We start from the raw sequence: 11,618 nt of genomic DNA, 5'->3' as shown, positions 1-11,618 counted from the left end.
CAGGAAACACACAGTCGCAGAAAGAGAGAGAGAGCGTCGCCCTGTAACCATGGCAACCGTAACGCTGCCGCCTGGAACGACAGAACGTAGCTGTCAAACAAAACCCAAACAGTCCTGACCCGCGACAAAATGAAACAGGAAAGTACCGCAGTGTAATCCATTTATTTCAACAAAGTAACTGTTTTCTGAATACCACCTTTTTAAACGGTAACTGTAACGGAATACAGTTACTCATATTTTGTATTCTAAATACGTAACGGCGGTACATGTATTCCGTTACTCCCCAACACTGCTTACTGAGTCCACTTTTCTCCTATAAATACTCAAAGGAAGGCGAGGAGAAGATAACTCAACTATGGATTTTATCACAGAACTCTCCAGAGAGCTCCTTGTCCTTCATTTACTGGGAATTGTGAGATAGTCCTAAATTTAGGAGTGTCTTTCTGTTTGTGTATAGCAGCAGTGTGTAATGAGGTCTTTCTGTCGATAGATGGCGCTGTTTGTCTGATAATTTGTGTGGTTATCAGCCCTGCGTTCTCCTCATTTAAGTTCCTGATTTCATTTATGGTTCCATCCACCTTTTTTTAAAGGTTGCAGTGAAATATAAATTCAGTCTTTAATGTATCTGATTAAAACTATTATTTTTTTCTATAGCTCACAAACACAAGTGAATGAATCAAAGATACTGAAAATGGTTCTGTATGGGCTGTAATCTGTGTGAAGTTCGAATCCTGTGTGGAAACACACGTTTGATGCTTTAAATCTAAAACGTTTAAAAATCTTTAGAAAGTAATAATTAAAATGACTAATTTCGGGGGTCTGACTGTGCGCGGTACCTCCGCTAAAGGGGCCGTTATAAAACTTCCTACATTTGGATATCAAGTGATCACCCACACTGAAGGCTGTAAGTCAAATATTGCCAAGACCTGAGGGAGAAAAATAATTATGCAACCGCTCCGGGGCCTCCGTGTTACCATAATAAAACCATGTCCCACAGTCGTGGATCTTTAGACGTAGTAATAATCCCTTGCGCGCTGTTGGTGGAAATCCCCACGTGGTGTACGAATTCCTGTATAAAAACTTTGGGTGTGCGGAGCCCCTGTTGTCGTGATTGCAAAGAGAGGAAAGGGTCTCACTGAGCATAATCTTGCAGGACGCACGGGAGCTTGCCACCCTCACCCGCGCACGGCGCACACACAAAAAGACTCGGGACTCACGGAGCGCTCGCGTTCTGCTTGAAGCTGCGGGACAGGAGTCTCCGCAGGCTGCTTGAATGGAGAGGAGCCGCCTGTACGGGGTTTTATTCACACTTGTGCTCTTTTGTTTTGGCAGATTACGCGTCTGAACGCAGCGTGGTTTGACAGAAGCGCATCAACAATCAGAACTGTCGTGCGCGCCTCTCGGTTACAGAGATGAACTTTTATTTTGTTGCTGGATAACGAGCTGGAAGCACAATGACTGGAATCGTTTAGTCTCCTGGAATACAAACACATGCTCAGTGGATTTATTCACTGGATGATTTCTCCCGGAACTTTAGTAAATGAAAAGTCGCTTAAATTTCGGTGTGCATTTTTAAAAGATTCACAATTTCTTTCGTAGCGTTTGGACTGTAGAATAAACTTTAAAATGAGCTTTTATAGTGTGGCACTGTCTTGTTTAGTTGCGTGCGTGCTGTGCGTGCGCAGCAGCTCGGTGACCGGGACAGAGACTCAAAGCTCACCCCAGGAGTCGTGCGCGTCCTGCGGCTTCAGGGGGCCGGATCAGTCGGAGCGCATGAACATAGATTTCCTGGAGGCGGTAAAGAGGCACATACTGAACCGGCTACAGATGAGAGAGAGACCCAACATCACCCATCCCATCCCGAAGGCTGCGATGGTGACGGCGCTGAGGAGACTGCACGCCGGCAAAGTACGAGAGGACGGCCGGGTGGAGATCCCCAGCTTCGACGGGCAGGCTGCCTTCAACAACGAGGTTCAGGCGGAGACATCTGAGATCATCAGCTTCGCAGAATCAGGTACTAATCAATAATTCACTGCACATGTCTAATTCGACCCTTGCCTGAACTCTTTCACCCTTTGAGTCTTAACAGGCAGCATGGCACCAGGTGAGTTAATAACTGACAATCCTTAGCAGGTGAATATATATATATATATATATATATATATATATATATATATATATATATATATATACATAAATTTTTTTTTATTTTTAAGCGGCAGAGGCAGCCACAACAAACAGCCATAAACCAGCCATAAACACGGAATCTGGTGCAGCCGTCATTTTTTCATCATCTTATTACGTCACACTGGCTGCTGATTTAAATCCTCCTGTTCTGGAAATCCAGAAGAAATGAAACCAAAGACAGAGTCCTTAAATTACCCCCTGTGTTGTCTAGGGGATAAAAAAAGCACCTCTGAATCCAGTTTCATCTCAAAGCTGAGCTCACACTCAATACTCCAATGTATAAAGCCCTCTTTTAAATACGGACAAAGTCCCTCAATTGGCCATTTATCCCTTCCTCTAAGAATGTGTATCTAACTAATTCTCAGAAGTCTAAAGAGACACACACACACACACACCCTCCTGTGCGCGCACACACCCTGACACACAGCCTCAAAAACACACATACACACACACACATATACACAACAAAATCATCGACAGAATGGAATAATTGTCACTTGGTGCTGTGAGTACCACGTCTCCAGCACAAACTGTTAGTTTAAGAGAAAGGAAACATAAAATTAAACTCACAAAAATAAGATGCTTTGTACACACACACACACACACACACAGGTTTCCCATTGGCTCTGCAGCTACAATTAGCCTGAATGGACTGTGAGCTCCTGCCTTCCATTGGGAATGATCTGAGCGCCCTCATGACAAGGCAACAAAGGCCGGGCAATTATTATAAGAGCTCTGTGTGTTCACATCATGTCAACATGGAGAAGAAAAACAGCAGCGAAAACAAAAGAAATTGCTCAGAATAATGTATGAGACATCTGAGTCCATGCTGGGTTGGATGAGGTGATGGGACTGTTGGTGCTGTTAGTGTGTCTGTGTGTGTGCCCATATTGCAGCGTTGCAAAGCTTTAAAGGTTCGCTGGGCTCCTTTGCTGCTGCTTCTTCTTCTACTTCTGTGTTTTTCCTCGCTCTATTCTTCCTCACACCTTTGAGCCTTTGTGTGGCATTGTACCATGGAGCTGGCTCGGGTCCCTGCTCCCTAGACCCCGTCTGCCTCCCGGCCAGCTGGCTCGAGGCCCCCCAGATCGGATGCTGCCAGCCAGGGCACGGTTTAGAGGCGAGGTCTCCAGAATGCTCTGAAGCCAGGGGAGTTTGTCCCTCCCCAAAGATGAGGAAGCCTGAATTGTTGTTTTAGAACAAGGCGAGATGGGGGGTGAAGTTGGCATCTGTTTAGCCAACAGAGAGCCAGTAAATGGATGCTGATAGGTGTTTGTGTGCTTTGTTTTTCTGTGGGGTCAGCTTGTGTCCCGTCAGCGCAGGGTTAACCGCAGTGCCTTATCTCCGGTAGCACAGTGGTACAGAGTCTGCCAAGTGGCCTCGGGCAGGTGAGGGAGGGGATGCCAATCTCTCTTCTCCCCTGACATGCTCCCGTGGGCCCTCACTGAGGGATTCGGTGTCCCGTATCCACAGGAGCGAAGCGGGGAACACGGGCAGAGAAGAAGGGAGGGCGAGAGAGAAAGCGCTGGATGGAGAAGTTCAGATGGGCGCTTCTCGATTGCTCGCTGCCACTGCTTGGACCCAGTGAACTTGTGACAAGTGGTCCAAAACTCAGAATTAAGACTTCATTATGGGAGGTCATTAAGTAGTTCCTCCACAGGATCAGGTTGGCAGGTTTACTGCAGGACACTGCTCTTTCATGAGGAGCTGTCAGTCATGGCACTCCTGGACCTGCTCCAGCCATTTTCCACATTCACTCAGCGGGGTGTGTTTCAGTCAGTGGGATCGGCTGCTACTGTATAGCTCCTGATCCTATAAATGATTTATGCACAGTGATTAAAAATTCCTCTGTGGTAAAGCTTTAATAGCAGCAGGTCCAGCACATTTGTGGCTTTAACCTCTGGTCAAGAGTCCAGAGTCTCACGTCCACGCCTCCTCGGTCTGTGTGGAATTCCTTGAGAGCTGAGGCCTGAGGGGTGGCGGCCATATGACACGTTAGAGCCACGCCGTGTGGTCTTGTCGACAGCATCTTTGAGTAATGAGCTCTGAAGCTTTCTATCTACCTGCCTACTTGCCTGCCTCCATCCACAGCCTCCTCCCTGGCTCGGCAGCGCAGGTGGAGACACGCTGAAACAGCCCACCCAGGTGTCCTGCCTGCTGATAATCACTAACAACGTTTTTCCACTGTGGGGTCAGGCGAGGCGTGTCCAGGCCAGCTCCAAGCTGCTTGTAACACAGCATGAAAAGAACAGTTCATTCCTCCTAAAGAACCTCAGCTGAAATAAGTCATGCAGTGTTCAGATGTATGGTTCTTACAGCGCGAGGATCTATATGGTCCATGACACTGAAGGAGTGATTGTTAATGCTCCACTCAGAGAATCAGACATATGCCACCTGTCTACAGGTAGAAGCTACGTTAGACGCTGTGGTTTCAGGCTTATTTCAGCACTTGAAAACCTTTGATATCAAGCAGAAGTCCATTCATGCCTTTGTAGTGGCAGATTAAACCTGCCAGTTGTCGTGACATTGCCGATTTTTCCTGTGGATTTTAACCCTTTACCATCCACAAAGTCACAGGGCAACCACTTAGGGTTAGGGGTTGGTGGCATTTTAGCTACTTCAGAAACTAGAAGACATGACCTTTCAGATCAGCTCTGTCAAAATGCAGTTTTTTGCAGTTTTTCTGTGAGTTTTATTTCCCTCTAACTATGCAACTAAGTGAAAATTCCATCAAAATAAGTTCATGTAACCATAACCCAGGTAGCTGTTAAAAGCAGGGCTGGATATGGAAAAAAAATCATATCAAGATCATTTTTTTTTCATATCAGTTGAAATTGATCTATATTATGATACAAAACAAATCACTATTTCTGTGAAGCCTAAAGGTTTCTGTTCACTCCAAAGTGCAGATATGAGGCTATTATATAAAATATAATAGATATTGCCCTTGCCCTATGACAGCTGGGATAGGCTCCAGCACCCCCCGCGACCCTGAAAAGGAGAAGCGGAAGCGAATGGATGGATGGATTAATACATATTAATTAATAGATATTAAATGTTTATGATCAGGGAGCCAGATAACAAGGATCCACTGCTTAAATCCAACATTTTCCACTCTGCTTGCTGCCGTAATGTCTTACAATGTAATGCATTTGTGATGTCACTGTGTCACACTCTTTGGCTTTTGCTGTAAAAGCATGTTACACAGAGAAAGAGTCCTGGTTTGTATACAGTCTTGGATTGTGTGTGCATTTTGAAGGTAAAAGGTCAGCTGTGCACTGATGCCACTGCTTCAGATTGTATAAACGATTCATGGTGTTGCCTGCTTTTGTGGGAACAGTTTGTGGCGCATGCTGCTCTGCTTCTTTGTCAGATTTGAAATGGCCAACATGTCTTCACAGACCACCGGAATCCTCGGATGTTCTAGTGGAAAACGCCCGATGTCTGTGTCGATGACACTGTTTTTGTTAACGTTTGTCATTTTCTCTTTCATGTCACTCACAGTCTTGTCATACTGCTGTGTACGGCTGAGTAGCTCAAAGATTAGCTGCTTTTTATCAATTTTATTTTAACCATATCTCAGATTGTGATTAAGGAAATGTTATTATCATTATTTTTATCATTTTCTTGCCCACCCCTAGTTAAGAAGTTAAAAAAAAATAGAACTGTTGTGTTCAGAAAATTGGTTTATTTATGATTTTATTCATCAGTTTTATTACCTACTGTTTCTCCATTTGAGGCAGAACGTCACCATTTAATGAATTAAACACGAACTAACTAGCAGAAAACCGTTAATAATTTAGTACTTAACCATGGTTATCTCAGTTTTGAAGATTCACTTTCCTTACTGGCTAATCTTGGGAAAATGTCTTAGATTGTGATTTGATCATATCACTCTGGGAAATTTGATAAACCAATTTAAAGACAGATTCATGAGTAATGAAATTAAAGCTTAGTCACAGGCTTACTGCAGATCCTGAGCAGCTACAGCATAAAAGCAGCTCAGTGATATCCAGCGTGTAAAAATTCCTCAAACTGTTCTGGCAAAAGATTTCAAATGTGACCTCTGAATACTCCTAAACCTAAACCCCTCTGTGCATACTTTTCCCAACTTGTCCCTAGCCCCGTTTACATCCTAACCTTTAATCCCTTCTCTTTCTCTGTCCCAAACCTTTATAACCCTTCTCTTCCCTCTCCCATTGTTTAGTTGTTCTTTAGTCATAGTACCATATGGTTTGATCATGTAATTAAGTTATTTATTCAAAAAAAACTGTAACAATACTTGTATAACAAACACAATTTTTATTTTCAAATCTTCTCTGAAGTTTTGTCAGTTAAGGGACAAAGAAAATAACAATTGTAACTCAAACACACGAAAAACTATTTACATTTTCCCCAGAAGAGTCTCTCTAACGTCTCATTATTCCTCTGTAAAACATAGGGGTTAGGGTTATCACCAATGATGACTTAGACCTCAGACCCCAGAGGGTTACCCATCATCAGTGATGATCCCAACACTAACCCTAATTCTCACCCAGGCAATCAAATTATTTATTTATTTTCTTTGCAATTGGTTCAAATATAATTCCAAATTACACACACTGAAGAATAGTCATGCTTTGTTTTTTCCAAATTAAAAAAAAGAAAAAGCACATTTTTACCTTTCTCCAAAATGTGGGGTTTGAGTTACCACCTATATTGCACTTGCATTTCGGAAGGTTAATACATACGACACAAGCCAAATGAAGCAAAAGAATACTGTCTGACAGGAAAATGAGAATACAGTGTTAGGGTTATGTTGGTGTAAGGTATTATGTTGGTGGGTTATGGTTTAGGTTTACTTCTCAATATCAGCAATGACTTGATCTCGGATGTTAACTACACCTGAATTTCATCTCTTTGGGGAATAGGTTGGCCTGGAATCAAAATGGGACATGATCATACAGACGTCTTATTTTGCAGCCTGTCACTGTGTGATGCCCGTCTCTCTCTGAGCTCAGAGCTGTCAAGGCACGTACGGTGATGACTGAGGCGAGGTTAGTTACTTGTAGCCCTGAGGGGTCTTTGCATGAGCTGCTGTTCAGCTGATTCCTTCACGGTGCTGGCTTTGCGTCGATTTGAGCGTGTACTCGTTGTGCACCGTCATATTTTAGCCACAGGCTGATTGTGTGGAGAGTTGCTTACCGTGGGGATGGGTGGGTTTGTGTGAGCAACCAGCTGACGTACTAGAAAGTGGAGAGCTGGTCTGAACAGGCCCCTGTGTGAAGGTAAAGCTGCACTTTAATGGAGGAAAAGGCACCAGGCGCTTTAAAGAGGAGGCCCGTCTTTGGTGGCCACCTGTTGACACTGACACACACTAATCAGTGGGCAAACAAAGTAATTTAGCTGCTTTCAAAGCTCTGCATGAGCACATTGTGGCAAATCTCCTGAAACAGAAACCTTTCTAGTTACCTCAGGGTAATTTGGAAGACATCATTGGGCTGAAAAAAAAAGTAGTGCCAGAGAGAGCCCAGCGCCACCTTTAGACACCCAGGATCTCTTCATTGTGCTGCTGTAGAAAGTGGCCAGTGTCATGTAAATGGCTTTTATTTTTGCCTCATCATGCTTTTTGCTGGAACGCCACGCGTTTCAATGGTGGGCTGCAGCGCGGCGCTCTCCCACTGCCTCACACAGGGCTTTGTGCTGTCACTCTCAGGGTGCTCCCGCTGGAAGGAGGTGCAAAGGGGTAGCATAGGGTGGGAGGCGGGGCTCGGGTTGGGCACGAACAGCGAACTCAGTGAACCCCCCGCAGGCCTTAGCCATGCCCGCCACCCTCCCAACTTTTCCACTTCTATCCTTCCTCCTTCCCTTCATCTTCCTCCTCCCTTTTCCTTCTTTCGCTCTCTTTTCTTTTTGGTCCTGTCACTTACAAAAATGGACCTAAAGCCAACTGGGCCTGATCCCAGAACTGGCCTGTTACCGCTGGCCTATCAGGAGCTACCACAGAGGTCACCTGATGCAGTCATTGAGAGTTAACAGAGAAAACAAGGGGAAAACAGATCTGTGGAAACAAAGCTGTGCCCTTCTCAGGGGCTTTCTCTGTTTGTGTGTTTGTGTGAGCGTAGAAAACAGTCTGTAGGTCAGTAACCTTTCTCCTCGAGCCACAGAAGTGCGCTTGGTTTAAGCACAACAAAGACCTCCCAGCCTGTCATGGCTTTCAACGACCCATGCTCAATTGTCGAGAAGATGATTAAGCTGTCACATGTTCGCCTATCTCTCTTGGATCAGATGTGATATCACTTACTGAAATTACAAACTACAGCCATGTGATAACTGCTGAAGCATTTTCATAAGCACTGAGCAAACTGAAAACAATATAATGCTGCTGAAAGGTCCTCAGCTTTGGATCCTATGATTTGAGTCAGACATTTATTTTTGTTTTTGCACACTGAACTGACTAAAAGAGACTGTCGTCTACCTTCTTAAAAATTCTACCTCTGTGTAATAAATTCTTCTGTTTATTCTCTTGCTAACAGATGAACAAACACCCTCCAAATCCAACCTGTACTTCCTCATCTCCAACGAGGGAAACCAGAACCTGTACGTGTCCCAGGCCAACATGTGGCTGTATTTCCGTATACTTCCAGGTGGTCCTCAGAAGGGCATCAGGAGGAAAGTGACAGTCAAGATCCACTACCAGGAGGCCACGGCTATCAGCAGAATGGAAGGAAGCCCAGGAGGTGGAGGCGGCGGAGGGGGAACAGGTCGCTGGGTTCTGGTGGAGAAGCGGGTGGATCTGAAGCGCAGCGGCTGGCATACGTTCCCGCTATCTGAGGCGGTACGGGCAGTGTTTGGGAAGGGCAGCCGGAGACAGGACCTGAAGATCCACTGTGAGGACTGTGAGACAGCTGGAGTGGCTCCTGTTCTGGTGGACCCCGGCGACCCATCCCACCGGCCCTTCCTGGTGGTGCGTGCACGACAGCTGGATGGAAAGCACCGCATTAGAAAGCGGGGGCTTGACTGTGATGGCACCAGCGGGGGCTTGTGTTGTCGACAGCAGTTCTACATAGACTTCCGGCTTATTGGCTGGAACGACTGGATCATTGCACCAGCAGGTTATTACGGTAACTACTGTGAGGGCAGCTGTCCGGCCTACATGGCAGGCGTGCCGGGCTCAGCTTCATCCTTCCACACTGCGGTAGTTAATCAGTACCGCATGCGGGGGATGAGCCCGGGCTCAGTAAACTCCTGCTGTATCCCCACCAAGCTCAGTACTATGTCTTTGCTCTACTTTGACGATGAATACAACATCATCAAGAGGGACGTGCCCAATATGATCGTGGACGAGTGTGGCTGCGCCTGAGTCCACACTGGCCCGTCATTATCTGGACTGTCAGGAAGGCCTTTTGTACAAACAGGATGTTATTGTACGGTACACATATATATCTATACCTACTGTATGTGCAAGCAACACACACTGGTACCATCTAGCAAAAGCAAGTATCACTGTTGTGTCCACGTGTGTTTGCACGTGTCAGCACAGGCGTGTGTATTTATCAGAGTGAGCGACACGCTTGCCGCCCGCATTCTGCCCATTCGTTGGTCAGCGGCGGCACGAGAAGGGAACGCTTATCACCAAATGATACTTTTCTCTAGTTTGCCATTTCTAGTTAAAAAATAATGGCCCGTCATCTCCTCGTAAATGAAGATTTAAAACAAAACAAAACAAGCGCTTAAGGAAAGTGACATGATTGGCTTCACTGCCCACACGCCCCCTGCCCTGCTCCTCCAACCCTCTGAAGTACTCTGAGCACATAACAGACTTGTGTTTTTACAAAGCACTGACAGTTCATCAGCTTATACAATTCAGAACACCAGCACTTCCCTGCCATGCAGACAGACTCAGTCTGGCTGTCCTCTCTGGTGGAGTTAAACTGGCAGCGCTTAATGCCTTGCAGGATTACAGCCTTCACAGCAGCGCAGCGGCAGAACAAAGTCCTCCACTGAGCCCCCACCGCCACCTCTGCAGCCGCCACTGCTGGCGTTATTGTGGCCGTCACTCTTGTGTTGACAGAGAGAGAACTGCTTTCTCCTTCCCCCTGAGGCTCAGCAGAAGCCAGTCTGCAGACTTGGAGACTCTAGTTTTGGCCCAGTGGGTCACCACAGTGCAGTGCAGCACTTGCAGAAACTGAAATGCACACCCTGAATAGCACTTGTATAAATAAATGCCTTCCAAGGGGTACTGAGTGTCCTGTCCTATCGCTGAATAAGTGCCACATGAGCTATGCAATGTATAGTAACCTATACCCATACTCAACATGCTATTAGACTGAATCCTCTCCCCCTCTCTTTCTCTTCTTCTTCTTCTTTCTCTCTTCAGTCCTCAACTCTTTATCAATACTTGAAATGTAATCTTTCGCTTCCTTTCCAAAGCGAATGATTGTTGTGACGTTTGCACTGAAAAGTTGCGGATTTAGCGAAACAAAAACTGCCATTGAAAAGTTATTTTTATAGAAGTAAATTTGAATTTTGTTTCAGATGTATTTTAACTAATTAATGGAACCAAAGAGGCCACGATTTTAGCTGTAGTGCTCGGACGGCAAGGCCGCCGGGTCACTGTGTAAAATACCGTTTGTGATCATTTGTAAAAGGCCTACCACCGCATCAGGGTACGACATTTGATTCTCCTGTCTTAGCTCTATTTTCATTCTCTGTTTTGTACAATGAGCAACATTTCATTTTTCATCTTTAATTCTATTTTTTGTTCCAGTTTTCTATTTAATAAGAAATGCTACTTTAGTTCCTGTCTAAGAAACATTTAGTCCAGTAAATGTCATCTGTACAGTTTATGTAAAATAAAATGTTTTCTTAAATATTTTGTAACTTTAACTTCCTTTCTGCATCATGTTTTAAGTGTGACTGTTTTTGCCTAATGACAACATTCATAATATATTTTATTATTATTATTATTATTATTATTATTGTTATTATTATTATTATTATTACTACTACTACTACTATTGTTGCTGTTGTTGTTGCTGTTGTTGCTGTTAAATCTGCTAAGGAGCATTGGGACCAGTCATAAGGTAAAATTCAAAAATAAAGTCAAAATGTCAAGAAAAAAAGTTGAAATGATGAGAATAGAGTCAAAATAGTAATTTTGATTTGATGGACCAGATGTTTTTTTTTCCTCCACATTTCAACTTTATTCTGAAAATTCAAAGTAATAAAAGAAAAACTCTTCCTGTAGAAAAACTTCTTCACCTAAATGTTTCGCTAAAAACACTCTAGTTGTAACAGTTCTATGGTGTGTGTGTGTGTGTGTGTGTGTGTGTGTGTGTGTGTGTGTGTGTGTGTGTGTGTGTGTGTGTGTGTGTGTGTGGCCCCCTAACTGACTTCACTGTTGTTGGTAACGGGTGGCCCCCTATGGCTCCACCCCTGGGTGAAAGTGTTGG

At 44.6% G+C, this 11,618-nt stretch overlaps 1 protein-coding gene across 1 annotated transcript; it reads left to right on the top strand.

Annotated features, from left to right (window-relative positions):
* The first annotated feature begins 696 nt into the window (after positions 1 to 696).
* Positions 697 to 11,132, top strand: inhbb (inhibin subunit beta B). The gene is made up of 2 exons (XM_026145497.1): positions 697 to 2,014; positions 8,700 to 11,132. Exons 1-2 carry the CDS (start codon positions 1,627 to 1,629, stop codon positions 9,524 to 9,526), a joined length of 1,215 nt encoding a protein of 404 aa, XP_026001282.1. The 5' UTR covers positions 697 to 1,626; the 3' UTR covers positions 9,527 to 11,132.
* Positions 11,133 to 11,618: the final 486 nt, after the last annotated feature.

Source organism: Astatotilapia calliptera, chromosome 16, assembly GCF_900246225.1.
Source record: "Astatotilapia calliptera chromosome 16, fAstCal1.2, whole genome shotgun sequence".
In the NCBI taxonomy this organism is placed as follows: domain Eukaryota; kingdom Metazoa; phylum Chordata; class Actinopteri; order Cichliformes; family Cichlidae; genus Astatotilapia; species Astatotilapia calliptera.
Note: the sequence above shows the minus strand (reverse complement) of the source record. Positions and strands in the feature narration are given on the sequence as shown.

Bases quoted from the DNA above. Each gene is read 5' to 3' on its own strand.
- inhbb (XM_026145497.1), top strand. From the start codon at position 1,627: ATGAGCTTTTATAGTGTGGCACTGTCTTGTTTAGTTGCGTGCGTGCTG. The intron at 2,015-8,699 runs GTACTAATCAAT...TCTTGCTAACAG, and splicing joins CATCAGCTTCGCAGAATCAG to ATGAACAAACACCCTCCAAA.